The following is a 27,971-nucleotide window of genomic DNA, read 5'->3' on the forward strand; positions in this document are numbered from 1 at the left end:
GATTCCTGACCTGTGTGAGTTCCTGCCTTGGCTTTCCTCAACGACGAACTATAACCTGTAAGCTAAATAAACCCTTTCCTTCCGGAGGTGCTTTCAGCCATGGTGTTATCACAGCGTGGAAGAGAAATTAGGGCAGTGTCAGAGCTGGTCACATGACAGAGCTGGGAAAACAAAGTTGGAAGAGTCCCAGGAGCGATACAGCCACTGCTAGGGTGCCACCCAAATGGGGTCCCCGTGAGTGAGAAGTACCTGGCTTCTCCAGTGTGCCCCCAGTGCCTCCCATGGGCTCTGCCTGTCAGGAGGCCACTGGCAAATCTGAGGCATGTAATTTCTACAAATTATGCATAGGGTATACCTGGTTCTCAGGTTAGATAACTTTAGCAGAGGTTCAGGATTAAATCATAACACAGAAAAGAAAATTAGCTGGGGGGGGGGATGGTGGCTCATGCCTTTAATTCCAGCACTCAGGAGGCAGAGTGGATCTCTATGAGTTCAAAGGTGGCCTGGTCTACAAAGCAAGTTCCAGAACAGGCTCCAAAGCTACAGAGTAAAACCCTGTCTTGGAGGAAAAAAAGGAAAAGCAGGAAGAAAGGGAGAAAGGGAGAGAGAGAGAGAGAGAGAGAGAGAGAGAGAGAAACCCTTACATCGGAGCCCATTCCATCTAAAAACGCCAATGCCAGGGCTGAGGGCACAGCTCAATGTAACTTACTACGTTCTCATGTGAGGTGGATGGGTTTGATCCCCTGGGTTTGCAGATGACAATGGGGCCAGGCAAATGTGCACAGGGCAGGGTCCTCTATCGTGTGCACCCTATACCTAGCCCGAACAGACTTCTCCCATCATCTCTGGGGCCCAGCAAGAAGGAGAAAAACATTTCTTGAACACTCACACCTTCGATCCCATGAAGTTCAACTTCATCTCCACGGACACTGCTGCCCAGGAGTGCTCTTTGAGGTGGAATAAGAGCTGGGGGAGGAGTCTCAATCCTCACTAGCCCAATCTAAAGTCCTATGGTACTGCCGCTTCTGGCTTCTCCAACGCAGCAGAAAGAACCCCCTTGGTGATTATTACCTTTTTCTCTGCGCATGCGTGTGTGTGTGCATGTTTGTGTGAGTGGGGGCAGGCACAATGTGTGGAGCTTGGAGGACAGCCTCAGCATCAGCACCTGCTTCCACTTTCTGTGAGACAGCATCTCTTGTTGCTCGCTGCAGCATCCTCAGGCCAGCTGGACCACCAGTGTCTGCAGATCCTCCCGCCTCTCGCCCACCCACCTACAGGAGTTCAGGGATCACAGACACTGGAACTGCATGTCCATCCAGCTTCACTGAGGTTCTGGGGGTCTGAACGCAGGCCTTCATGCTTGCTTGAAAGAGTCCTCTCCACCCCAATTTCCCCCTACTTTTTATAGCTTCTTCATCCAAGATTCAAGTTTAAGATCGCCTGGACTTCCCACCTCAGCAGCCTTGCCAGGAGGAGGCTGTTCCAAGGGCACTGTTCAGCCTAGGGGGGGCGGGATAGGTGCCTTAAGCCCCCTGGCATTTCCTCCAGCCAGAATCAAGCCAAGGAGTCATTGCTGAAGGAGCTCTCTGATTGCCCCTCACTTGCCCCACTCTTTTCTTCTTGTAATACATTCTTAGGGCAGGCTTTGATAAGTGCCGAGTGCCGTCTGATAGGACTGTATCTGGGCTTTGCCTTTCCCTCTCAGTGTGCTGATACACCACCGGGGGCCTTGGGATGAATCAGTCACCAGGACCAGATAAACAAGCTCTTCTGCTGCTGCAGCCTCATCAGCACCCAAGAAGGGAACCTCCCTTGGATCTCACCCAGGCCCTGGAATTCCTCAGCACCAGACTAGGTACCTTTGTACTCCTGCCCCCACAGGTCTCCTTTCCCCGCCCCATGCCAGGCGGAGCCAGCTGCCAAAGCGGCAAGACTTCACACACAGCCCAGCCTCCTTGCAGGGTCCAGAGCCGAGGTCCAAAGGGGCCCTGGGGGGACCCAATGAAGATACTACTGACCATCTTAGCTGTGGGAACCCTAACCGGTGAGTGCTTCCTAACCTGTCCTCAAATCCCCCTGCCCCAGCAGCCAAGGAGCACATTTGCCCCAAGAGGCTCCTAACAACCAGTTTCGTTTTCTTCCTTGCTGGCACTGGACTGGGTGCCGGGTGTTTTTCTGGAGACAGAGATGGCCTACTCCAGGTAGCTGGAGGGGACGCTGGAGTACCCCTAGACCCTAGCTTCTTGAAGGGACTCAACTGACCTTCCAGTATGCAGGCATTGGCCAGCTGTCTGAACTGGGGGTGCTGAGTCCCCACCCTTCAGTAGCTAGAGTCTTAGCCTGGGGGTGGGTACCCACTTTGCGTTCAGCTTCTGACTGAGGAGAGGCCGACAGGCTAGACAAAGCTCGAGTTGGGCCATCCATTGCCTCTGCCCTTGTCTCCTCGGGCCCCTCTGGCTGGATCAGTAAAAGCACTTTCCTTCAAGAGTGGCCAGATGGGTTGAACTAACATGCCGGGGTGTCCATAGAAATGAGACCACCACTGTGAAGTCCAATAAAGTGGGGTTCATACCTGTGAGAACTTCACATGAGCTGTGGGCATAGTCTGTTCTCCTGAAATGATCCTCAGAAGTCAGAGCTCAGGCATGATGGAAGGAAGTGGTCCAGCCGTCTCCTGGACCTCCTCCTTGTTTAGTGCAGAATTCTGTCCCTAAAGAAACAAACCTGCTCTGGCTCCTCTCTCCAAACAGTACAGATGGGCCCTTAGCATCAGCATGACTTCCTCACGATCCAGCCTGTGACAGGCTGTGGAGATTAGAAGCAGCAATCCACCACCTCCGCAATTCCCCAAAGCGTGTTCTCTGACGTCCCACTAGTTGTGGTGTGGAGCTGTGACTCTCCTGATACTTTAAGAGGGGTGGGGGCCCAGAAAGGAGCCCTGAGGTGACAGGTCTAACACTAGCCTCAGACACAGGCTCCCAACCCAGCTCTCAGGCTGGCTCCAGGTCACTGTGCATGTTGGCTATGCGTTTGTTTTTGTTTTTGTTTTTTTTCCTTAGCTCCCACACCAGCTGATACATTATTTTTCCACGCAAATGTGAAACCTGTCTTTTATAAAGTGGCTGGACAGTCAGACTCCTCACCGTACATCTCCTCCTTTCCCCAGTTTCACAATGTAGACTTTCAACCAGGAAGTGTAGAGATGACGCAGGCGGGAAGGGGAGAGCAGATGGATTTCAAGAGGGAAAGAGGAGAGAGAGAAGCCTCATTGACCCCCTAAGTTAGGAGGGGCTCTGCCCACGTCAGAAAGCCCACTCGGGTCCTCCCCACCCTGCTTCAATCAGGGATGCTCCCAGTCTCTCCCGGCCCAGACATCCTCCCCGGGGACTGTCCCCGGTAGCAACCTGCCCTGCAGCAAAGTCTAAGCCACCTGGAGGGGACAGACAGACCCCAGCCTTCTCTCAAATCTACTCTCTCCTGCATGGGGCTCACCCCCTCATGTCCACCCAGACGCCTCTACTGAAGTCTTTATTACTTCTGCTGGTCTCTTGTCCCCAGCCAACGATCCACCCCAATAGAGAACTCTAGAACTGGCCTCGAATCTGCCCAGCCCAGGATCCGAGCAGAATGATAGTCACATCTCAGGCTCAGCAGCACAGCCACCACACTGGGTAGAGGCAGTGGGAACACTCGAACCCTGTCCCCAAGGTCCCACTGGGAAAGCCTGGAAAACAAAGATTGCCACAGCTGCTGCCCCAGCCTGACCCAGATTTGGGGAGGTGTAAGCAGGGGACCTGCAGTAATAGGAAGGGGCTGTTCCGATCGTCTGCCCACCCTCACCCCTGCAGCGCACAGATCCCTCTTGAGAAAGCCATGTAGACTTGGACTACCCTCCCCTCAAGCCCTCCCCCTGCTCGTGGCTGTAGTCAGGTGTGGGGGAGGCAGGCACGTACACATCAAAGACATACGTACTCAAGGCCTCCACTCAAAGCTCTGCACCTGTCCCTTTTCCCACCCTCGCCAACCAGGCTGTTCTAGTATGTTCAGAGCTGGAGCAGCTCGGCCGCCATCATCTGCCCCTTCTTCCTCACCACAGGTGGGGTCTGGCGCTTCAGAGGCAGCTAGCCCCTCCCTGGTCACCCTGGGACCCAGGCCTGTCCGGCCCTTTCCTTGTCTAAAGCTGAGCAAAAGGCCTGAGCTGGAAACAATGGCTGGCAGACAGGTTCTGTTTTAGTCTGGGGTTGGGGCTTGGGGGACTAGGGGTTGAAGCCCTGCTCTGTCTCCGAGCTACACCCCCAATTCCCTAGCCTGTCTTCTGTCCTTCTCCCTCCTTCCATCTTCCTTGAACTGGTGCCCCCCCCAGGACTCAGATCACTAACGCCCCCACTTAGCAGAGGTGGAGGAGGACACTCCTTCCCCCCCACACTCCTGCTTTCCAGCCCCTCCCTTACACTCGGGACAGGCAGAGTCCTATGGAGAGCTGGTCACCCACCTCACTCCACTGCTCAGTTGAGCAGTCCGTGTAGCCCTGGGACCCTGTCAAATGCTAACTGTGACACTGGTCAATAGCACTCATGACTAGCTCATTCATGAAATGGAAACAGCAGTAGTCACCATCTCATAGGGTGGGCGTTCAGTGAGTGGAGAGGCTGGGGCCGGTGGCTAGCGGTGGCACATCCTTCCCAAGCGGCGGTGGCGGCGGCTGCTGTTGTAATCGTTGTCTGTTGCTAAGTAAGTCAAATTGTCCCCATCCTAAACTGAAGGAAATGAGATCAAATTGCTTAAACAGTTTCCCCATGGTGACCCTGTCCGTTCGTCAGCATCCTGCGTCCTAGAAGGTCTCAATGTAGAAGGCTCCTTTGCCACCCAACATGGCTAGCAGGTGGGGACTGACATGGGAAGAATTCGCAATACCTTCTTCACCACTGTGTGAAAGGATTGACTTCAGACATGTGCTGTCTTGGGGCTTTTACCTGGAGCACTCTAAAATAAGATTAAAGATGCCAACCTCAGTGTTGAAAAGTGAATGGGACAGTAAGTATTCACAGGGTGTAAAGAAGTCGGACAGCTTGATTACTGCTGGGAGCGGGGGTAGAATTTAATGCTTTAGGAAACCCCTTGGTAATTCCCTCAAAAAGTAAGAATAAAGGCCAAGGCTCAGCAGCAGAATGCTCACCTATCAACATCTCAGACCCTGGGTTCCATTGTCAGCAATGCAGAAGATAAATGAATAGGTAGGTAGGTAGATAGATAGATAGATAGATAGATAGATAGATAGATAGATGATTGATAGATAGATAGATAAATAGATAGATGATAGAGAGATAGATAGATAGATGATAGATGATAGATAGATAGATAGATAGATAGATAGATAGATAGACAGATAGATAGATGATTGATAGATAGATGATAGAAAATGTTCTAGAATAGGTAGTAGTGACAGCTGCACAGTGTGAGGATGATCTCAGAAGACACTGACCTGAACACTTTAATGGTGATGTCTTGGGGTGTAAACCATGGCTCACTAAGCAGGGTGAGAGCAGGGATCAGTGCTGAAGAATGAGGTGCCCCTCTCCTTGAGGGGGGGATCCTCAGTGTGCCAACCTGCTAGCTCACCCTGCTTTCTCCTGCACTGCAGAGGACGCATTTGGTCTCCTTCGATACGTGAAATTCCACTCCAGCAACTTTGAAAACATCTTGATGTGGGACAGTGGAGCAGCGAGCACCCCGGACATGGTCTACAACGTGCTGTATAAGAGGCAGGTATCTCATCCTCCTCTGCCCTCTCCTGACCCTGCTCTGCAGTACCTCACCTCTAGGCCATCCCCAACTCCAAATGTCCCCACACAGAAAAAGCTCTGCTCCTTTTTATATATAGATATCCCTCTCAAAGGGAAGACACACTAGAGTTAATAGTACAGGCAGTGGAGTCGGACTGAGTGTGAGAGCCAGCTCCAACCATGCAGCCTTGGACAGTCAGGGAAGCCTCAGTTTCCCCATCTGTCAAGGGTGGGTAATGACAGTGTGCTCATCACAGATCTCAGGTGGAGTAAGATGGCATCACTAGAGTGCATGCCCTCTGTGTGATAAAGTACTGACAACTGATTGTCATGGGCGCGTCTGGGTCCACGGAAGCCGCACCCATGCCTCCTACCTGCGTCCAGCTCCAGCCCCTCCACAAAGCCTAGGTCTCTTCTTGGTCCTGCCACTTCAACATGTGGCAGGTCACTCTCCATCTCTGAGTCTCTGTCTCCTCGCCTGTAAATTAGGGCCCACGGGGGCTTGTGAAAGGCTAGGTGATAAGGAGCACAGACCAACTCAAGCTGGCAGGGTTCCGTCTGGTCATCAGATGCCCACGTCAAACCCTTGGTCACAGCTTTCTCCTCTAAGTGCAGCTTCCTCCCTTGAGAACAACACAAACACACCTATAAGGACCATTGTGAGAGCTGACCACAGCGCAGCTTTGATGCTGAGTAAATACCAGATGTCCTTATCACCATTAATAAACCACAGGCCCAGTGTGGCTCCTCATTCCCTGCCTGCCTTCACCCACAGGTACGGAGAGACAGAGTGGCTGGCCAAGGCAGGCTGTCAACTGACCAAGCAGAAGTCCTGCAACCTGACTATGGAGACAGGCAACTTCACCGAATTTTACTATGCCAATGTCACGGTTGTCAGCTCAGGAGTTCAAATAACCTCCAAGAGAAGTGAACGTTTCAACTCACTGCAACACAGTAAGGGGGGGGGGTGCTCACTTCAGGGAGGGGAGAGGCTGGCCACACATCTGGGGGGAGGGGAGAGGCTGGCCACACATCTGGGGAGAGGGGAGAGGCTGGCCACACATCTGGGGGGAGGGAAGAGGCTGGTCACACATCTGGGGGGAGGGAAGAGGCTGGCCACACATCTGGGGGGAGGGAAGAAGCTAGCCACACATCTGGGGGGAGGGAAGAGGCTGGCCTACACATCTGGGGGCAGGGGAGAGGCTGGCCACACATCTGGGGAGAGGGGAGAAGCTGGCCACACATCTGGGGGAGGGGAGAGGCTGGCCACACATCTGGGGAGAGGGGAGAGGCTGGCCACACATCTAGGGGGAGGGGAGAGGCTGGCCACACATCTGGGGGGAGGGGAGAGGCTGGCCTACACATCTGGGGGGAGGGGAGAGGCTGGCCACACATCTGGGGGGAGGGGAGAGGCTGGCCACACATCTGGGGGGAGGGGAGAGGCTGGCCACACATCTGGGGGGAGGGGAGAGGCTGGCCTACACATCTGGGGGGAGGGGAGAGGCTGGCCACACATCTGGGGGGAGGGGAGAGGCTGGCCACACATCTGGGGGGAGGGGAGAGGCTGGCCTACACATCTGGGGGGAGGGGAGAGGCTGGCCACACATCTGGGGGGAGGGGAGAGGCTGGCCACACATCTGGGGGGAGGGGAGAGGCTGGCCACACATCTGGGGGGAGGGTAGCGAAGGGAGAGTTCTCAGACCTCCTGGAGTGGATGGGGCCCCAGTCGATCTCTGCACTCAGAGATATGGCTTTCAGAGAAGGTATTTCCAGGCCAGGGCACATCCCGGGGGTTGCTCCTTTTCTCTACCTCTGTTCAGAACTTCTTAGGTCAGAGGAGGCCCCACCACCACAGCTGGGGCTCCGAATTCATTTCCCCACTCTCTTGGTAGCCCTTGTCCATCCTCTCAGGATGTAAAGCCCCCCAGCTCTTCCTTGGCTGCTGAGTCTTAGACAAGATCCGGTTCCGATAGAACACAGGAGGTTATTCCAATTGTTTTGTATCTGTTGAGATTTGCTTTGTGGCCAAGTATGTGGTCAATTTTAGAGAAAGTTCCATGGGGTGCTGAGAAGAAGGTATATTCTTTTTTGTTAGGATGGAATGTTCTGTAGATATCTATTAGGTCCATTTGGGTCACGACATCAGTTAAGTCCTTTATTTCTCTGTTAAGTTTCGATTTGGGAGAACTGTCCAGTGGTGAAAGTGGGGTGTTGAGATCTCCCACTATTAATGTGTGGGGTTTTATATGTGGTTTAAGCTTTAGTAATGTTTCTTTTACATATGTGGGTGCCCTTGTGTTTGGGGCATAAATGTTCAGAATTGAAACTTCATCTTGGTGGATCTTTCCTGTGATGAGTATGTTGTGCCCTGCTTGATCTCTTTTGATTGGGCTCAGTCCGCTCTTGATATATAGCTGTGAGGACTTGGTTTGAATCCCCAGCACCCATGTAAAAAAAGTAAAAATAAAAATTGTCAGGCATGGGTGTACCAGCCTGCAACCCCAGCACTGCGGTGCTGACAGGTGAGGTGTACCGGCCTGCAACCCCATCACTGCGAGCTCAGTGGCCAAGCAGCCTGACTGAAATGACGACTTCCAGTTCAGTGAGAGGCCTAACACAAGACACCCAACCCTCTGACTGACAAACTAGTCAGCAATCAAGAGCACTGGCTGCTCTCACAGAGGACGCGGGTTCAATTCCCAGCACCCACATGGTGGCTCACAACCGTCTGAACTCAAGTCCAGGGGATCTGACACTCTCCTCAGTCTCCTTGGACACCAGGTACACATGTAGTACATAGACAGACACATAGGTGCAACACCCATACACATAGAATAAACCCAATATCCCCTCCACATGTACACACACACACACACTTTTTTTTTTTTTTTTAAAGGTATTGTAAAACAGAGAAGTCATTTGGAAAATTCCATCCTGAGAGAGCAGAGTCTTGGGAGTAGATGCGATAGCATTGGACCGGGTATTATTTAGACTCTGTCTGGACTCAACAGCCATTGATTGTAGCATGAATCTTAAAGGTTCTTACTAATAAAATCAAACCCGAGGCCAGTTATTGGGGTCAATGCTCGTAGATCAGAGAGACAGAACAAGCCACAGCTATCTTACCTTGCCAATTCCTCAGCCTGGTCCTGTTTCCTCAGACTGGAAGCTTCTGTGTCCTCATCCCAATGGGTGTCAGCTGAACTGCTGCTTAAAAGCCTGAATGCTTAACCAGCCAAATGCTGAACCAGCCAAATGCTTCTAGTTTCTGGTCCTCACACCTTATATATCTTTCTGCTTTCTACCACCACTCTCTGGGATTAAAGGCTGGCTTTCTGGGATTAAAGGCGTGTGTCACCATGCTTGGCTATTTCCAATGTGGCCTTGAACTCACAGAGATCCAGAGGGATTTCTGTCTCTGGAATGCTAGGATTAAAGGCGTGTGCTATCACTGCCTAACTAGTGGCTTTTCTGTTCTCTGACCCCAGATAAGTTTATTAAGGTACACAATATTTTGGGGAACACAATACAACCACAATTGACACCCCCAAAATTGTCATTGCAGCAGACTAAGGGGAAGGGTGTTCCAGGCACATATTGGGGATGCCAGGGCTAGGATGCATCGAGGCGGAACTAAAGGCATCAGGATCAGGGCTAGTTCCCTTCCTGCCTGGGTACCTCCCATCCACCCTCTGTCACCCCCAGGCAGCCTCACTCTTGACCAACAGCCACTCAAAGGCCTCTTTTCACATGTTGAATTCATCGCTGCTCCATAAATCATTCCGAGCTTTTCTCTCTCCCCCTTTCTAGCTACCATCAAACCACCAGCTGTGACCTGTATCCCCAAAGTGCGGTCCATCCAGATGCTAATCCACCCCACATTCACACCTGTCCTCTCGGAAGATGGCCACCAGCTAACTCTGGAGGAGATTTTCCAGGACCTGTTCTACCGCTTAGAACTCCACGTCAACCACACCTATCTAATGGTAAATATAGGTCATATCCCAGACCTTCCTGAACCCCCTTCCCTCCCAATAAGATAGATCTGCTTTCGGCAAAAGTGACACATTATATAAAACAGCACTTCCCCAAAAACGTCCTTGTGGGGTTCCTAGAATCCTAGTGGGGTCATGAGCCACGACGGACCTCTGTAGGCTCACATATTCCGTAGCATGCTCAAGGGAGGTCCTCCAGAGCCAAGGCTTCGGTTTTGTACCGTGCAAACTTTTCATATTCAATTTTGTATCGTGTAAACTGTTCATATCTATTGGACCAGATTCCTTTGCTTGGTTGGTACATTGATTGGTGTTTGTTTGTTTGAGGCAGAGTATCACTCTGTAAGCCAAGATCGTCTTGAACTCACTACAAACTCATAGCAATCCTTCTGCATCAGCGCTAGTGTTACAGGCTTGTGTCACTGGGCCTCGTTCAGAAAGCTTTATTATTATTATTATTATTATTATTATTATTATTATTATTATTATTGTTTTTTGCCTAATATCCTCCAATATCCCAGAGAACAATATCGTTCTATTAATATCTCCAGTCCTTCTCTTTCTCTCTCTTTTTTTAAAATTTATTTTATTTATTTTTCAAGATAGGGTTTCTCTGTGTTGCCCTGGCTGTCCTGGAACTCACTACATAGTCCAGGCTGGCCTCAAACTCACAGAGATCCACCTGCCTCTGCCTCCCAAGTGCTGGGATTAAAGGTGTGGGCCACCACCTCCCAGTCAGTCTCTTTAGAAAATGTTGGAGCCATGGGGCAGCAGCCATACCTTTGTTAGTAAAGTCCTTGCCTCGCATGTGCAAAGCTCTGGATTTGGTTCCCCAAACCACAGAAACAAAGTGTGCTGGTGTATACTTATAACCACAGCTCAGAGGTGGAGGCAGGAGAATCAGGAGTTCGGGACCATTCTCAGGCAGCAGGTTTGACCTGTGTGAGTCTGTGTCTAAAAAAGAGAGAGAAAGGAAATTAAAATCCTGGAGTGAGCCCGGAAGTGTTTGGGGAAGCTGTGTGTCGGGGAGTGACTTAAGATGGGTCCTAACAAGAGGTCAAAAGGCCACAGTGGCAGACAGTATGCAAATGATCCGACTGTATACACTCCCCTGTGTACCATTAATCCATGACTCAGTTGGGTGAACCTTCATTTCCTTCTCTGCAGTTCTGGAAAAAAAAAAAAATCCCTCAAAGAGTGAATGACCTAGTGGGTGGGGGAGGGGTTAAAACAAGAATTGGAACAGGCAACGAGGCATGTCAGCTCGGCAGGACCTAAGAGACTGCGGAAAACTATGGGGTGTCCATGCCACTTTCTGAGGCAGGCAAGCATGTCGCTTATCTTCACCACAGCTCCGTGAATGGGAGCTAGCATCCCCATCTTTGAGATGAGAAGACACACACTCAGAGAGGTCAAGACACTCACTGGACAGGGTCACAGATGCGAGCAAAGCCTGCAGTTACCCTGGAGGGCCTCCATCTGTGGCGGCACCATGATCAGAAAGAGAAGCAGGACCATGCACAACGTTTTTGGAAAGCCCAAAGCTGGCTGTTCTGGCTGGAGCATGAAGCCACAGGAGGCCGACTTCCGGCACATGCCTTGGACCAGTGGCGTCAGAACCTCCCAGGGAGCTTGGTCAAAGCCAGCTCCTGTGGGCCCAGTCAGAAGTAACTAAAGGGACAATAGGAGTCTCAGAGGTGTCAGGAGGGGTGTGGCAGAGCTGAGTGCTGCAGGTCACAGAAGCAGGAAACACAGAGAGAGGACACAGGAAGAGGCCAGGGCATGACTCAGGCGGGCTTCAAGGACACACATCCCGTGGCCTCCTTCCCCAGAAGACCACTTCCCACCTCTCACTGCTTCCTAGCGAAGCCATCAGATTACAAACCCATTAAGGGATTGATCCATCCATCAGGTCAGAACCCCAGCAATTCCATCCTGAACACACTCTCACAGACACAGCCAGGGACCGCCTCTCTGTCCCCTAAGTGGCTCTTAATTCAATCAAGCTGATGAGACAGACCATCGGGGTCCCTCCCAGTCTGCTCGGATGTTTCAGCAGCCTGTCTGAGACCCGGATTGTAGTGAGCATCTCATAGGGCACTCCTCCCTCGCCTTGAAGCGGGAGAACCTCGGGTATGGAAGGACTGTGGGAGAGAAGCCTGAGGAGCCTGTTGGGACTGTGCTGTGGGGGCCAGGGGTGCAGGTGGTGGAGGATTCCTGCAGTCGTCATGGAAACAGCTAGAGATTAGCCCGTCATCAAAGCAGCTCCTTCTGATAAATATTTGGGTTGGACTAAAGATTTTATGATTCCTGATTTCTAATTTAATTTGGCCTGTGGCCCATGAGCCTGCTCTATCTGAATTAGTCTTTTTTTTAAGCTCATGAAGGTTTGTTTTATGGCCTGCCATCTGCTTGGCTTCTGAAGAGAGTGAGTGTGTTTGGAGGTGTAGGGCAGTATGCTCTGCACACACGACTAGATAGTGGAGCCCAATGGAGCTTTCCCATCTGTATCTTTTCTGACGGGGGTGGGGTGGAGCGCCTGTATTGTTCTTTTAGCTAATAAGAGTACTGAACTCTTCAGGTAGGCATATGAGCTTACTTATCTCCCCTTAGTTCTGTGCATTTTTCTGTCATGCATTTTGAAACTCTTATTAAATATACGCATGCATGATTCTCACATCTCCCTGATAAGTTGGTCACTGATCACGATGACACCCTCTTTTTGTCTCCTGCTGAAGTCCGCTTTATCTGACATGGATATCGCCACTCCGGTCTCCTTATAGTGTGTATGGTATATACATACATATATATTTAAAGATTTATTTAATGTGTACGAGTATTCTGACTGCACATATGTCTGTGTATCACATGCATGCTTGGTGCCCCTAGAGCTCAGAAGAAGGCATCAGATCCCCTGGAACTGGAGTTATGGATGGTTGTAAGCAATTATATAGGTGTTGAGAACTGAACCTGGATCCTGCAAAATTAGTGGGTGCTCTTAACCACTGAGCCATCTCTTCAGGCCCCCAAAGAGAAGCTGGAGAGATGCGCTCTGACGTGGGTCTCAGGAACCTAACTCTTGGAGTTTTGGTTGTAAACTGTAGCCTTTATGTCTGAGCTATCTATCCAGCTCTGGTGCCTTTCTATAACCATTTATCTTTAGCCTGTGTCTTTATGTTTAAAATACATCTTTGCAGACAATATCCTGACAGCTTCCCTTTCGAGGTTTATTTTGTGCATGTGTGCTCGTGTAGGGGCATGCATGTGTCACGGCGCATGTGTGGAGGTCAGAGGACATCTTGCAGGAGCTGATTCTCTCCTTCCACCACTCAGGTTTGAACTCAGGCCGTCAGCGCTGGCGGCAAGCGTCTTTACCCACTGAGCCACCCCGCAGGCCTGTTTCACTGATAGGTGACTCACGTGCCATAAAAACATATTCTTTTCTCGCTATTTTTGTAGCGTGTGGACTAGAACTCAGAGCCTTGCAGGTACTAGGTGAGTACCTAGCCACATGCCCAGACCTAATGTCACCTTTTTAAGGTAGAGTCCCGGGGTTTTCAGCACGCCACAGAGGGGCACCACTGTCCCTCCTACTTACTGCGGTTCATCCTGTCCATTTGTCTTCAGGCTTCTGTCTTCTCTCCTTCCCAAACCGTTGTGAAGGCCACTCTGCACTTTTTTAAAATAAGATATTGTTCAGTTCCGGTTTCCAATATTTCTATTTACCAGACACTGCTGAGATTTCTTTACTCGCTGCATTTTGTGCGTGTGTAAAGGGGCACAGGCACAAGTATGCAGATCAGAGGACATGCGGGAGTCGGTGCTCGCCTTCCTCCATGGGGGTCCCGGGCATTGAACTCAGATCCCCAAGCTTAGCAGCAAGCACCTTTATCTGCTGAGCCATCTCACCAACCCTCATTTATGCATTATGAACATATTTTCTTTTACTCCCTTGAACACAATTTGACAGCTAATTCAAAAGTGTTGTGTGTTAAGCCCAACATTCTGGCCATGTTGGGGTCACAGTTTTTGCTCTCCTTGTGTGTTGTGTAATGTATCCTGAATATTATGAATGCCACATTGAAGTGACTCTGGATTGTGTTAACACCTCCAAAGGGTGTAGATTAGCTTTTTTCTTTGAAGGGGGGATTTTGTTGTTTGTTTGTTTTTTTGTTTGTTTGTTTGTAACAAAGTCTCCCACTGTAGCCCAGGCTAGCCTGGAACTTAACGTGTAGCTAAGGTTGGCCTCGAACTGGCAGCTACCCTGTTTCTGCCTCCTGACTGCCACCGTGCTCGGCTTCCTGGGGTGTTTTTGCATTAACTCAGCTAAACTTCACTCTCTGATGTCTCCACTCAGTCTTTATTTTATTTAGGCCTGGAGGCTGCCTCACGCATGCAATGTGTATGTGAAGGCATCCAGGGGTAGGGCTGAGTTCACACAGAGAGCCTGGGCCTCCGCCACAGAGTGTTCCCGTCTCCGGTTTGCCCCCACTTTCCAGTCACTGGGATCACCCCAGACTGTCCTCTGGTTATCCTGACAAAATGGCACGGCCTCTAGGCTTCGGCCACCCCACAGAGTGCAGGTTGGAATCTGCCTTCAGGATAAAAGGCATTAAAAGTTCGGCTGCTGTTAATCCTCCCTCATGCCCTCTGTGGCTTCTCCCCAGCACCTTCAGACAGTTCTTTTTTTTTTTTTTTTTTCCCATTTTGGTCATTTTATTAATTACTTTCATCACCATGACCAAAGTACCCAGCAGGACAACTTAAAGGGAAGAATTGGCTCTTGGGCTCACGGTTCCAGAGCACTCAGTCTGAGGTTGCTGGTACCGTGCACTTGGGCAGAATTCATGGTGGAGGAATATATGGCAGAGAAGGCTTTTCATACACAGAAAATAGAGGGAGAAGAAGGAACAGGAGGGGAGGGGAGGGGAGGAGGGCTGGAGAGATGGCTCATGGTTAAGAGTGTGGCCTGCTCTTGCAGAGGTCCCAAGTTCAATTCCCAGTTAGGTGGCTCACAACTGCTAGAAACTCCAGCTCCAAGGGATCCTGGCTTCCAAAGGCGCTGCATTTAGGCGCGCGCACACACACACACACACCTCTAATTTTAAATAAATGAATGAATGAATGAATGAATGAATGAATGAATAAACAGACAAATAAATAAGTAAATAACTATGAACGCAGGGTCAGGGACATAATATCTCCAAGGACCCACCCCTTGACCCTTGACCTACTTCCTCCAGCCAGGTCCTGCCTCCTGAAGTTTCCAGAACCTCTCAAAATATTGCACCCATCTGGGAACCAAGCAGTCAAAACATGAGTCCGTGTGGGACAGCTCATGGCAAGCTGTCAGAGTGTCATAGACATGTTAATAATAGTTGTTAAATCCCTGGAATCAGAGTGAAAAGGGATCAGATATATGAACAGAAGAGCGCAAGGTGGAGAGCCAGAGGGTGACATGCTAAGCCAAGACAGAGGCAGGGAAAGCTTGGGAAGGGCTTGCGGTGCCGTGATGACGGCCCCGGACTTGTACCACAGGATATTTGCTGTATGAGCTCCACAAAAAAGTAATTTATAAAATAAAGCCACATAGTCCACCCACTTCATGCAGACATCCCCGTCCCCACCAGCCCAGGCCCCTCCCCCATCAACCAGCACAGGACCTTAAACCTTGGTTCATGTGTCCAGGAAAGAGAAAGCATGGCTGAAAGAGTTAAAAAAAGAAGGAGTCCTGCTCCTTTAAGGGAAGCTGTTAGCCACAGAGGACGAGTTAAGTTCGGGTCTCCAAGATGAGGGAAGTTAGAAGTTATAAAGAGAATTTGAGAACAGGAAGCAGTGTTAAGGGTGGGGACTGGGAACATCAGGGTGGAGGTGCCTGCCTGGTGCCACCCAGAAGGGGTTCGTTTTGTCCATCAGAGTCTTCATCAGTGACCGTAGAGGCCACAGGTCCCGACAGGATCATTAAGTGACCGACAGAGATAAAGATGGTGAAGAGTTCATCCTGCATGGCACAGAGGGGCAGGCACAGGTGACCTAGGCGCAGAGTGACAGGAGCCCCCGCAAGGGAGGCACCAGGCAGGCAAGCTGGGGGAATCCAAGGTAGGGGAGCTAGAGAAACCTGGGGCGAGAACCACAAGCGGTTACCGCAGTGGGACAGCAGACGGAAACGAACCCCAGCTTAGTCAAGTCAGGGGTTCACCAGAGGCCCAGGGGGGCCCTGCATGCCCAGAGCTTTGAGCCGGGGGCTGTAGATGGGGTTTGACTAGGATGTTGTTGCCTTATGCATACGGGCCGAGCAGCTGAGGCTCTGGAGCAGCTTTTAGAAAGATCACGGTGGTACCAAGATGAATCGTGCCAGTGAACAGGGGCCATGCCAGAGGTGAGTGACCAGCCAGGGGCCACGGAGGAGCCCAGGCTGGGGAGAGCAGGGCAGGAGGGGGAGGAACAGAGAGTGGGGGCGGGGTTGGTGATGGAGGGGGCAGGGGCGAGGCAGGGATGGCCGTGGCAATCATGCTGTCACCACAGCAGCTGGTATCTGTAGGCGCCGCAATGTGACAGACCAGGTTCTCTGAGAAACGATAAAAGAAGATGGAGCAGAATGAAAGAAAGGCCATCAGCTGAGCAGCCCGGTCAGGCCGGCTGAGGAATGAAGAGGGGTGTTTTGTACATGTGTATGGTGTGTGTGTGTGTGTGTGTGTGTGTGTGTGTGTGTGTGTGTGTGTGCGCAGTCACGCTGGGTCCTCTGTCCATTTCAGCACCTTGAAGGCAAACAGAGAGAATATGAGTTCCTGGGTCTGACTCCCGACACACAGTTCCTCGGGTACATCACAATTTTGGCTCCAATGTGGTCCAAGGAGAGCGCCCCCTATGTGTGCCAAGTGAAGACGCTGCCTGGTGAGTTCAACTGAGGTCCTGGGGGGAGGATTCCTGAGCGCCCAACTTAACATCATTCCTTCCTCCCTGTAACCAAGGGGATGCTCGGCAGGCCTCTGAGAACCCTTGGAGACTGGTGGTGTCGTATTAAGATTGATCTTTGTTTATCCATAGCTGAGTTGTCTAGAGGGTTCACTTAGTGAATGTTTAATCACCGCCCTCAGCCAACGCCCGAATTTCTTGCCTCTGGCCGGCTTTGTGTAAACTCTGGCAAAGCAAACATGTGCATTATCAACTCAAGGAGCATATACTAGGGGAGGAGGTGTGCTGGGGTGGGACAGAGAGGATAAAATGATCCTCCATACCTTCAAAGCCAAAGAACCACAAAGGTGATAATGGTAGCTCGAATTTCCGCTAAGCGGACCAGGGACTAGTCACTATGAACCATGACTCCCCCACAGTCTTGGGGGGCGGGGGTTGGGTACTTCAATCTCCTTCATTCTACAGAAGAGGAAACTCAGGTTCAGAGTGGTTACATAATTTACCCAAGGTCACACAAGAATGATGGAATGAGGCCCAATTCCAGTGACTCTGTTCTAAGCACTGTTACTGTACAGATAGTTTTGAGTCATCTACTTGGGGAGATAGTGGCATGGCCCCTTCCTCTAGCACACTTTGGGAACTTGGGCTATGGCTCAGTAGCAGAGCGCAGGCAAGGTTTGGGGTTCCATCCCCAACTATGGGAAGTAAAACTATGAAAAGACATGGAGCATCTGCTCTTTGGTTAGGCTCATGTTCCCAAGCAAGTCAGAAGAGTCGTGATGCTTCAAGCTTCCAGCTAGAGCAGGACAGTGACGTCAGTCAGTGAGGATGTCTGTGAGGGTGGGGGTCCATCCGAACGATCGTGTTCAGGTGACTTCTGCCAAGTGTCGTCTCCCTCAGAACTCAGTTTGAGAACTGGACAGCAGTGCATGGCACTGCCTGAAAAATGGCCCCTGTCCTCCGCTTTGTCTGGAAACTCAGCCCATCAGAACCTGCAAGAGACTAGCTTCTCTGCCTGAATCCCAGAGCATTATCCGGCAGGAGACGCAGCTGGAGGGCAGCCAGCCCTGGCCAACATGACGGGGCATGCCCTTCCTTCGTGAGGGACCCGGGCACCAGAATAGAACCTGGCAAGCAGGAGGCTCGGAACAGAAACCACTTTGCGGGTGCCAAGCTGGGGCGTGTATAATGTGATCTTTGACCTTCACCCCAACCTCATGGAATAAGTGTCACCTGTCCTCAGGCACCCCACCCCACCCTGCTCTGGACAGCAGACGGGCCACTCCTCATCCACCCTCCTGGGGGCTTGATCCCATGTGAGCTGGCTTGCAATACCACACTAGGTTTTGTTTGGGTTTGGCTTTTTTGTTATGTTTTAAAACAGGGTCTCCCTCTGTAGCCCAGGCTAGCCTCTAGCCTCCTGAGATGACAGGCATACTTTCACCTGAGACCATCGCTGCTTTCAGCTGAAGCTTGCTTTTCTTGGGTGTTTCTTGCCCGTGGACCTAAGATGCTTTCTCCTTAAAGAACAAAGTATGTTACAAACTTCCTGCTGTTATGAACGACTCCGTGGCCAACATGCCAGATGCTCTCTTTATACATTCTTCTTTCATCTTTATGATTGCATCTATTTCTTAATTTTTAAAACACTAACTCCCAAATGTTGGTAGCATAATCCTCATTTTACACAGGAGGAACTCTGGCTCAGAGAGGTTAAGTAACTTGCCCAAGGCTACACAGCTGGTCAGTGAACCCAGTTAGCTTTGCCTGACTCTAACCATCTCCTCCTCACAATCTAGTGTACAGCTAGTCTCTTCTGCCTCAGGCTTACTTCCATTCCAGAGTGAACCACCTGCCCTTGACCTTAGTCTAGGTTTGCCCTCTCCCCAGATCCCAGAATCCCCTCTTTATTTCCTCAGGATGCCTGGGAGTTACAGAATAGCATCCCAGCATCTTGGTAGGGGAAAGGGGCGTCAAAGTTGTCTCACCTCATATATTTCACAAATGAGGAAACCGAGGCATAATTGTACATTGTCTGGGACCCTCTACATCAGTGGTTCTCAACCTTCCTAATGCTGCAACACTTAATTATAGTTCCTCGTGTCGTGGTGACCCCCAACCATAAGATTAGTTCCGTTGCTACTTCATAACTATAATTTTGCTGCTGTTATGAATCATAATGTAAATATTGGTCTTTTCTGAAGTCTTAGGCGACCCCTGTTTGTGGCCCACCCCACGCCCCAGGTTGAGAACCACTGTTCTAGAACCTTCCAGACCAAACTCTGAATGGCAGACACTTGGAAGTCCCCATGCCTATGACAGAGCTTGCATCCTGACCAGGCTCACCTCCTGCTGAAGGAAGATATTGGCTAGTATACAGATGCTTGGCCCAGAGAGTGACTAGAAAATGTCTAGATGTGGGGCCTGAATGAACTGACTGCGTGGGCTGGGACATCGGTGGCCATCTGGGACCCCTGGTTATGTGAGTTAGAGCCACACTGAGGAAAGAGACCTGAAAAGAGGCCTTCCTTAGGTCCGACTTTTGTTTTTAAGGCAGGGTCTCGTGTAGCCCAGAATAGCCTTCACTCACCTTGTACCTAAGGATTGCCTTGAGCATCTGATGCAGTCTCTGCCTCCCAGATGCTGAGATTTCAGGCCTGCACCCTGCTTACATGGTGCTTTATTGAGTCCAGGGCTTTGTGAATGCTAAGGACGGGGGGCCAGAGGCCTCCAAGCCTAACACAGCCTTCTCTTGTCCTCTTCTGCAGACCGGACGTGGACCTACTCCTTCTCAGGTGCTGTGCTATTCGCCATGGGTTTCTTCGTCGGCTTGCTCTGCTATCTAGGCTACAAATACATCACCAAGCCACCTGTACCTCCTAACTCTCTGGTGAGTCACCCACCTGGGACTAGAGGTGGGTATCTTGGGAAGATCCTCCAAGTCCCAGAGGAGAGGGGAAGCCCCTGAACAGTGCGGAAAGTTCTGCCACAAAGCAGATTGGGTTTATAAAGATGGTCTGGCAGGTTCCAGGGTGTGAAGAAGGCGTATGATCAGGGCAGTGGAATTGAACGGGGGTGCCCTTGAAAGCATCGGGGCCAAGTGGGAACACAGGTCCTGGGGAACACCAAGGGCTGAGCAGTGGGGCTCTATGGGGCTGCAGAACACCTCACTATTTGACTAGAAAGTCAACGCTCAGTGTATGGGTACAGTCGGGTAATCCCAGGACAAGGGGCCCTGATACAGAAAAATCTCAAGGTCCCGGCCAGCCTGAGATGCACAGTGAGACTTTATCTTACAAACCCACCCCGACCACCAACAAAGAAAAAAATTAAAAAACAACAACGAAGAAATGAATCAAAAACCCAGGCAGAGTGGTAGCTGTCCCAGCACTCAGAAGGTGGAGGCAGGAGGATCGGGGTTTCAAGCTCATCCTTAGCTACAGAGTGCGTAAGCGCCTGTCACCAAGTGTAACAAGGGCTGGGGACGCAGCTCAGTTGGCGGAGGGTTTCCCCAGCATGCACAAGAGCCTGGGTTTGACTCCCAGCACTGTCATCCTAGCACCCACGGAAGGGGACGCCAGGAGGGACTCGAGGTCATCCTTGGCTACATATCAAGTTCAAAACTAGCCTAGGGTACATAAAACCCCGCCTCAAAGAAACAAAACCAGCCAGTCACGATGGCCCACATCCTTAACCCCAGCACTCAAGAGACAGAGGCAAGAGGATCTCTGTGAGTTTACAGACAGCCTTGTCTACATAGCAAGTTCCAGAACAGCCAGGCTGCATGGAGAGACCCTGTCTCAAAACAACAACAACAAAACTAAACAAAAAGCCCCTAAATGGCCAGCCCAGGTCTGCCCTGCAAGGCCACCCTCTGCCACTTTTTTTTCCCCCATGAGAATCCAGGCTTCAGATTGTAACATGAAATCTCTAATTTCAAATACTGACATCTAGTTTTAGCACCAAGTCCCTAGGGAGTCAACACATCTCATCAGCGGCCCCACCTGGCTATGGGCCTGGCCTCGGCTCCAGCAGCAAGGTCACCATCAGAGCCTCAGGCTGAGCAGTGTGGCTCTGGAGCCAACTCTCCATCTGCAGGGCTCAGAGGGCATTTCACATAGTGTCACAGTCCTGGCTGCCCAGTGTCTCTCAACCTCTTCTGGCCCTCCCCACATCCACATCCGTTTCCACCTCAGTCCCTCATAGCCATGCAAGCCACAACCTTGAGGAAGACCAAAATCTGGGGTCATCTACTTCCTGGGCTGTCAGTCACCTAAGTTACTCTACCAGAGATGTAACCCGGACCTTAGATGCCACAACATCCATTTACTTGTTTGGTTTGGTTTTTCAAAACACGGTCTCACGATGTAGCCCAGGCTGACCTCAAACTCAAGATCGTTCTGTATCAGCCTCTCTAGCATGAGCTGCCTCTGTGGGCAGGAATGGATTGTGTACATCTTGAATGGACCTCGGTGGCTTCACAACCTACATAGAGGGCCTTGCCTATCTATATCCCAAAACAGAACATGAAGCTGGCTTAGTGGGTAACCACTTGCCATGCAAACATGAGGACCTATTAGGACCCCTGTGCTCACATAAATGCTGGGAGGGTGTGGCAGCCCACCCTTAAACCCAGTGCCCTAGAGGCAGACACACACGATTCTCAAATCAAGGTGGCTAGTTAGACCAACCAAATTGGTGAGCTCTGGGCTCATTATCAATACCCTGCCTGCTACAAGCCGCAAAAATATATGAAGTAGGATTTCAACTGATTACGACAAAGCTAATACCTGGAAGAAGCCAAGGGCCTTCCAGAAGTCAGGCTGAGGCTCAAGGAGCCTTGGTGATATTTGGCTTTTGATTATCAGCCGTTTCCTACTATGAGTTTCTTGTGTGCTATTGCAGGTTTTCCATCATTTATTGGGCACCATTCCCCTCTACTAAAGGAATATTTAGATAATCTGTGCTGACAACTATGTACAGCCTGAACCCTAGTTCAAGCCTCCCTGTAATTATCATCATTGGCAGCATCCAGCCAGGTCCATCCCCAGACGGAGCAAAGCACCTTATCAGAGATACCTCTGTACTAAGAACAGACTTAAGTGTCCAGACTACCTGTTTGAGAAGGCCTGGCAGATGTGCCAATTAAGTCTAACTTCCTCCTTTCCCAAACCTTACCTCTAGTCCCAGATCTCCCTCTAACTATCACCAGAGGCATCTAGCTGTACAGGTTGCCTAGCGACCGAGCACACTCTCCCCCACTCTGCAGAAAAATGGCAGATAGCTTGGACAGATAGGAGCCACAGGAAAAAAGAAGACAGTTTTATTTTCTCCCATTGACCTAGCAACTTATAGATTCTTAACAATTTTCTACCAATAACGTTTAAGGTTATAGTTGAGCACATAAGATCCCTATTCTTAGGTATTACCTGAATTTAGTCTTTAGTTAATTCATTAGTCACTTCCCTTTTGGGTTGCAAATGATAATTAATAGTTACTGCCCCTCTATGTGATTCTTATCACCCTCCATTTGACCCTGGAAGCCTGGTGGTCACTGCCTGAGGAAACTCTTACCTACCTTTATGATCCTGTAGAATTCAAGCCTGGTGACCTTGCTCGACCAGGGGTCTGCTATTGCTTGGGTTTATAACTGGACTCCTGTAAGACTTGGGGGTTCTGAGGAGGTATGTAGAGAACTGAGAGAACAGAGAGACTGAGAACGGAGAGGAACAAGGAGGATTTTGACCAGAGAGATTGTGTGGACAAGATGGAAGATGAGGAAGAATCAGATGGGGAAGTACTAGCTGGGTAAGAATGAGGTGAAAAGGTCCTAGATGAGGCCAAGATAATTAAGATAGAACTTAGAGGGAGCAGTAGATAAATATAGAGAGAAATCAGGCAAGAAAGGAGCTAGACACGAGAACAGAACTGAAGCTGTGTAAATAGGATGCTATTCCAGAGGAATTAAAGTGAATAGACTAAAGAGCTCGGTGTGCTGAGATTCTATTTTCCCAAAGATAGTCCTCGCTGTTTGTAGTTTCTCTCCTGAGTCCCTGGGATTGTGGTATTAAGGCTGGTCCCTCTAATATTATACAAGACCTGCCTTGATATAGAAGATGAAGAATGGCCAAAGATACTGGGTGTCAGTCTCTGGCTTCCACACACATATGCATGCATACACACTCAAGCACCCATGAGCACACACATCATGTACAAGATCATCAGAGAGAGAGGGAGAGAGAGGGAGAGAGAGGGAGAGAGAGAGAGAGAGAGAGAGAGAGAGAGAGAGAGAGAGGAAGGGATGGAGGGAGAGGGAGGGAGAGATGTGGAGATGTGGTGGTAATCTAATTGTACTGAAATATTATTTTGATTGTATGTTAATAAATAAAGTTGTCTGGGGGTCAGAGCTATTAGAGCCATAGCAAGAGTGTGGCGGTGGTGGCACACGCCTTTAATCCCATAAGATCTCTGTGTGTTCAGGGATACAGTCAGCATTGGAGACATATGCCTTTAAGACCTAGGGGGCTGTACATTCAGACAGTGACGAGGCAGTCATGTGTTTGGGTTTACAACCAATGAGAAGGCAGAACAACATACTATAAAAAAACGAACCGACAGGAAGTAGGCCTCTTTTCGCGAAGCTGGGACAGCAGGAGGAAGGGTGAGATTTTAGCTCTGAGCTCTGACCTCTCGGCTTTCTCTTTTACATTGTTTCTGTGTTTCTTATTTAATAAGACGGTTGGATACATCAATATCTGGCGCCCCACGTTGGGCGCCATTTGTAGCTAGAGTTTTCCTGCCTTGCCCACAGTCAGGACAAATCTTTGTCACCCGCCAGTCCCACAGCTGCTCAGACCCAACCAAGTAAACACAGAGACTTATATTGCTTACAAACTGTATGGCCGTGGCAGGCTTCTTGTTAACTGTTCTTTTATCTTAAATTAACCCATTTTTATAAATCTATACCTTGCCACGTGGCTGGTGGCTTACCGGCGTCTTTACATGCTCTTCTCCCCGCGGTGGCTGCAGTGTCTCTCTCCTCAGCCTTCCGCTTCCCAGAATTCTCCTCTCTCCTTGTCCCACCTACTTCCTGCCTGGTCACTGGCCATCAGTGTTTTATTTATTGACCAAACAGAGCAATTTGACATACAGACCGTCCCACAGCAGAGAGAGAGAGAGAGAGAGAGAGAGAGAGAGAGAGAGAGAGAGAGAGAGAGAAAGAGAAAGAAAGAAAGAAAGAAAGAAAGAAAGAAAGAAAGAAAGAAAGAAAGAAAGAAAGAAAGAAAGAAGGAAGGAAAGAGCAAGCATGCCCTAAAGGGTGGATTCTTGTCTTCCCACAGAATGTCCAGCGTGTCCTGTCCTTCCAGCCGCTACGCTTCATCCAGGAGCATGTTCTGATCCCTGTCTTGGACCTCAGTGGCCCCAGCAGTCTGACTCAGCCCATCCAGTACTCCCAGGTGGTGGTCTCTGGGCCCAGGGAGCCACCTGGAGCTGCACAGCGGCACAGCCTGCCTGAGGTCACCTACATAGGGCAGTCAGATGTCTCCATCCTCCGGCCCACCAGAGCGCCACCTCAGCAGACATTGTCCCCACCATCCTATGCCCCAAAAGCTGTCCCTGAGGTCCAGCCCCCTTCCTATGCGCCTCAGGTAGCCTCTGATGCCAAAACTCTAGTCTACTCGCCACAGCAGGTGATGAAGACCCATCCTTCCACCCACAACACGCAAGGCATTCTGGACAGCTGGCCTGCTTCCTACGCTGTGTGTGGGGAAGACACTGGCAAAGACTCCGCTCCTGAGCTCCTCTCCCATCCCAAACACCCCATGCCAAAGGGTCAGCTTCAGGAAGACACTCTTGCTGGAAGCTGTCTCCCAGAGGACCTTTCTCTGCAAGGAGTCACCTCCTTGGCTCAGGAGGAGATACAGAGACCAAAGTCACTCCCCCTACCTCTGGAATTTTGCACAGACAGAGGGCCTGACCTTCACACACTGCACAGCAGTGCACCAGACACACCACGGTACCTGAAGGGGGCGCTATCCCTCCTGTCCTCTGTCCAGATCGAGGGCCACCCTGTCTCCCTCCCTTTGCACACCTACTCCCTCTCACATTCCCCCTCCAGCCAGGAACCAAGTCCCTGGGGCCTGCTGGACTCCCTCGTGTGTCCCAAGGACGAGGGTCCAGGGACTGAGGCTGAGGCCGTGAGCCACCGTGCTGAAGCCTCTGAGCTGGAACAGTCCACAGAACTGGACTCTCTTTTCAAAGGCTTGGCCCTGACTGTGCAATGGGAATCCTGAAGGGAGATCAGAGCAAGCAGGCCAGGGCTTCCTCCTGCCCGACCCGGCTGACAACCCCACACCCACTAGGCCACACACTCCAAGGCCAGCTCCAGGTGCGTGCCCTGGCGAGAACCAGCAAAAGGAAGATTTGGGGCCCAAGTGGGGATACAAGCGTATGGTGAGGGCTCAAGCGGAGAAACCACAAGCAGGTGGCATGCGCAAATGGCCTGTGCCACAGAGCCAGGCAGGTAGGACAGAGTGAGGTCATGCAGGGAAACCTCCTGGAGACCCACCCCACATCACCCCTCAGCTCCTAGGACATGGGGCTGGAGGCTGCCTATCTTCCCTTGCTTCCTGGCCAGCTCCCTAATGTAGTTTAACTAAAAGTGAGGCACCCACCCTCTCTGAAGGAGCTTGGATTGGAAGCTGGGAGACCCAGCCCAACAGGCACTTCTGCCAAGGCCAGAGACAGCACCGTGACAAAACTTCAGGGCACAGTGTGGCTCGGGGCTCACTCCCTGCCGGAAGGCCCTTCTTTGCTCCTCTGTGGGGGGCTTCACCCCGGAATGGCCTGTTAGTCCATCATAAGGTGAGGGGTGTGCTGCACAGAACTTCTCTGCAGGCAGGGGTCCAGAGAAAAGCATTTCAACGGGGCATGGAGCCTCAGCATGTCCGGGCTCACGTTCCGGCCTCTCCACATGTCTATCATCTGTATGACATCAAGCAAGTGAATTAGCTAGCTCAGACCTCAGCTCCCTCATCAAAGAAACCGGGATCATCACACTTGTCTTATGAGGCGGTGCCAAGGATGGCATCAATGTCTAGGAGGTGCTTTGTGGCAGGGTCCAATGCCCGGCCACCGTCTTCCGCTGGGAGGATTTTTTGTTTTGTTTGTTTTTAAGTCTGGGAACACAAGGGGGGGCTCCTCCCATTCGTGTTGGCTCATGGGCGTTTTCTCCTGGGATGGAGACTGTCGCTGGCAAGGACTTAGCTATCTAGAGCAGACAGGAGGAGTCTCTACAGGGTTTTCTGGAAACAGGCCCAGAGGCAACACATGGCAGGGAGCCTTCTCTTTGAGACTGTGGGGGGAAGCTGTTTGGACAGAGGCCATCTCACAGGGCCTTCTCGGCGAGGAGGAAGCCCCAGGCCTCTGTCTGCCCCATCTCATGACACAGTGGCAGTACCGTACCACCCTGGCCCCTGACCCCGTACCTGTACCCAGGAAGAGGAAGCATCCTTTACTCTCTGCTGTCAGGAAGCTGTGCCCTTTATACCACTCCGTTCTCAGATGGGCCTTACAGGAGGAAGCTGAGGCCTGGGCCCAGCCAAAGGCCTGCCGTGGAGCCCACCCTCAAATGCAGGGTCTTTTGTGTCAAGAGTGGATGCTCTCTGCCCTGTTGAAATTCTGGGGGGCTAAGTCTGGCCGAACACAGAAAAGGAAGGGCCCCTAAAGGGCTCCTGAGAGATAAGCGCCCTCCCCATCACCTTCTTGCCCCAAATTTCTGAGACACAGCACCACACTCCATCTGCGTCATCGTGGCCCTCCAGAAGTACACCGTGCCCTTCCGCTGTGCTCACCTGTGTTTCCCCCCTTTTTCCCCACTACACCCCCTTAATGACACATAGTGACAGGTGGGGCACTTATCTATATATCATTAATATTTAACCTCCCTCTAAGGTCATTGACCCAGTATCTCCGGCCAAAGGTTAACTGCCTTCACTTTGTTTAAGAGTAAAAAGTCACTGAAAAAAAAAAAAAAAAAACCAGGTAGGTCTGTTCTTACTCGGTCAGTGCAACCAGAGGTGCAGAGACGCTTTTATGGAAGGCCATAAACTGGCTGCCAGCTCCCAGAACTATGTGTGTAGCAACCATAACAGGAATGAGGGAGAAACAGGAGTGTCTAAGGAGGAGCCCATGGCCCCCCTCAGAGGGCCCCCCTGAGGGATCACGACACAGACGCTGCTCCCCTGGCATCCCAGGTCTAAAGCTGGGCTGGATCCTGCTAGAAGGCAGGCTGTCGAAGTTCCACAGTGTCTCAGGTGAGCTTGGCTTTCCTGAGAGCCCTACCCTACCCCATAACCTGGAAAGTCTCCAGCTCTGCCTGTGGTGCCCTGTCCCACCCAGAGAAAGGTGAGTCTCCGAGTCGCCTGCCTCACAAGGAATGGCAGAACCAGGAGTACGAGACTAGTGATCACGGCATTCCCCCAACCTTATCCTCCGGGGACAAGTCAAGACCCCAGACCCCTGTCCAGCTGGAACCCACAAGCTTCGTGCAGCCAAGGAAAGACGTGACTGCATCCCAACACGAAATGGTAAACTTACTTAAAACATCACGACATGTTTCTGTCTTTTTTTTTTTTTTTTTTTTTTTTTTGGAATGTAGTTGCCTGGTTTTGCAAGTATGAAGATAACAGTGTCATATCCAGAGGATGCTTGAAAACGCAGGAGCTTCCAAATCCTGCAGATGCTCTGGTGTGTTACATGCCTGTGATAAATCTTAATTTGTAAACTGGGCACCTGAAGAGACAACAAACCACAGGACAGAGTGGCAGCTGTAGGAAGCAGGATAAAAGTTACTTGAACACAATACTTAGTTACCAGTAACCAGTCTGACTGAGTGATGGGTGTGTAGCACATGGAGAGTGGATACACCGGATCACGGGATGATGCCCGTCTATGGCCAGATGGAAGAGGATGGCATGACATCTTATCATGTCAATTGGAATAAGAGGCCACATAAAACTTATAGATTATGGAGCTCAGTGGCTAAGAGCACTGGCTGCTCTTTCAGAGGACCCAGGCCTGATTCCCAGCACCCACAAGGTGGCTCACAACTGTCTCTAACTCCTGTCCCAGGGGATCTAGCCCCCTCCCCTGACCTCTGGACACTGCGTGCATGTGGAGCACAGACATGCATGTAGGCAAAACATCCATACACATAAAATAAAAACGAAAGAGGGGGAGATGTTTTAAACTTATGAATTATTTCCGGAAATTTCCA

The 27,971-nt window shown here is 50.8% G+C and overlaps 1 protein-coding gene across 2 annotated transcripts; it reads left to right on the plus strand.

Annotated features, from left to right (window-relative positions):
- Window positions 1-1,907: 1,907 nt before the first annotated feature.
- Window positions 1,908-27,303, plus strand: Il22ra1 (interleukin 22 receptor subunit alpha 1). 2 transcript variants are annotated; one of them, XM_028875249.2, is made up of 7 exons: window positions 1,908-2,044; window positions 5,642-5,762; window positions 6,559-6,737; window positions 9,594-9,769; window positions 16,534-16,672; window positions 19,462-19,583; window positions 24,034-27,303. In XM_028875249.2, exons 1-7 carry the CDS (start codon window positions 2,002-2,004, stop codon window positions 24,985-24,987), a joined length of 1,734 nt encoding a protein of 577 aa, XP_028731082.1. In that variant the 5' UTR covers window positions 1,908-2,001; the 3' UTR covers window positions 24,988-27,303. The 2 variants fall into 2 exon arrangements, with proteins under 2 accessions (XP_028731082.1, XP_037058965.1); XM_037203070.1 differs by lacking the exon at window positions 1,908-2,044 and having other exon boundaries at window positions 5,684-5,766.
- The last annotated feature ends 668 nt before the right edge of the window (window positions 27,304-27,971 follow it).

This window comes from Peromyscus leucopus, chromosome 2 (genome assembly GCF_004664715.2).
Source record: "Peromyscus leucopus breed LL Stock chromosome 2, UCI_PerLeu_2.1, whole genome shotgun sequence".
Classification (NCBI taxonomy): domain Eukaryota; kingdom Metazoa; phylum Chordata; class Mammalia; order Rodentia; family Cricetidae; genus Peromyscus; species Peromyscus leucopus.

Bases quoted from the DNA above. Each gene is read 5' to 3' on its own strand.
- Il22ra1 (XM_028875249.2), top strand. From the start codon at position 2,002: ATGAAGATACTACTGACCATCTTAGCTGTGGGAACCCTAACCG. The intron at 2,045-5,641 runs GTGAGTGCTTCC...CCTGCACTGCAG, and splicing joins AGCTGTGGGAACCCTAACCG to AGGACGCATTTGGTCTCCTT. The intron at 9,770-16,533 runs GTAAATATAGGT...TGTCCATTTCAG, and splicing joins TCAACCACACCTATCTAATG to CACCTTGAAGGCAAACAGAG.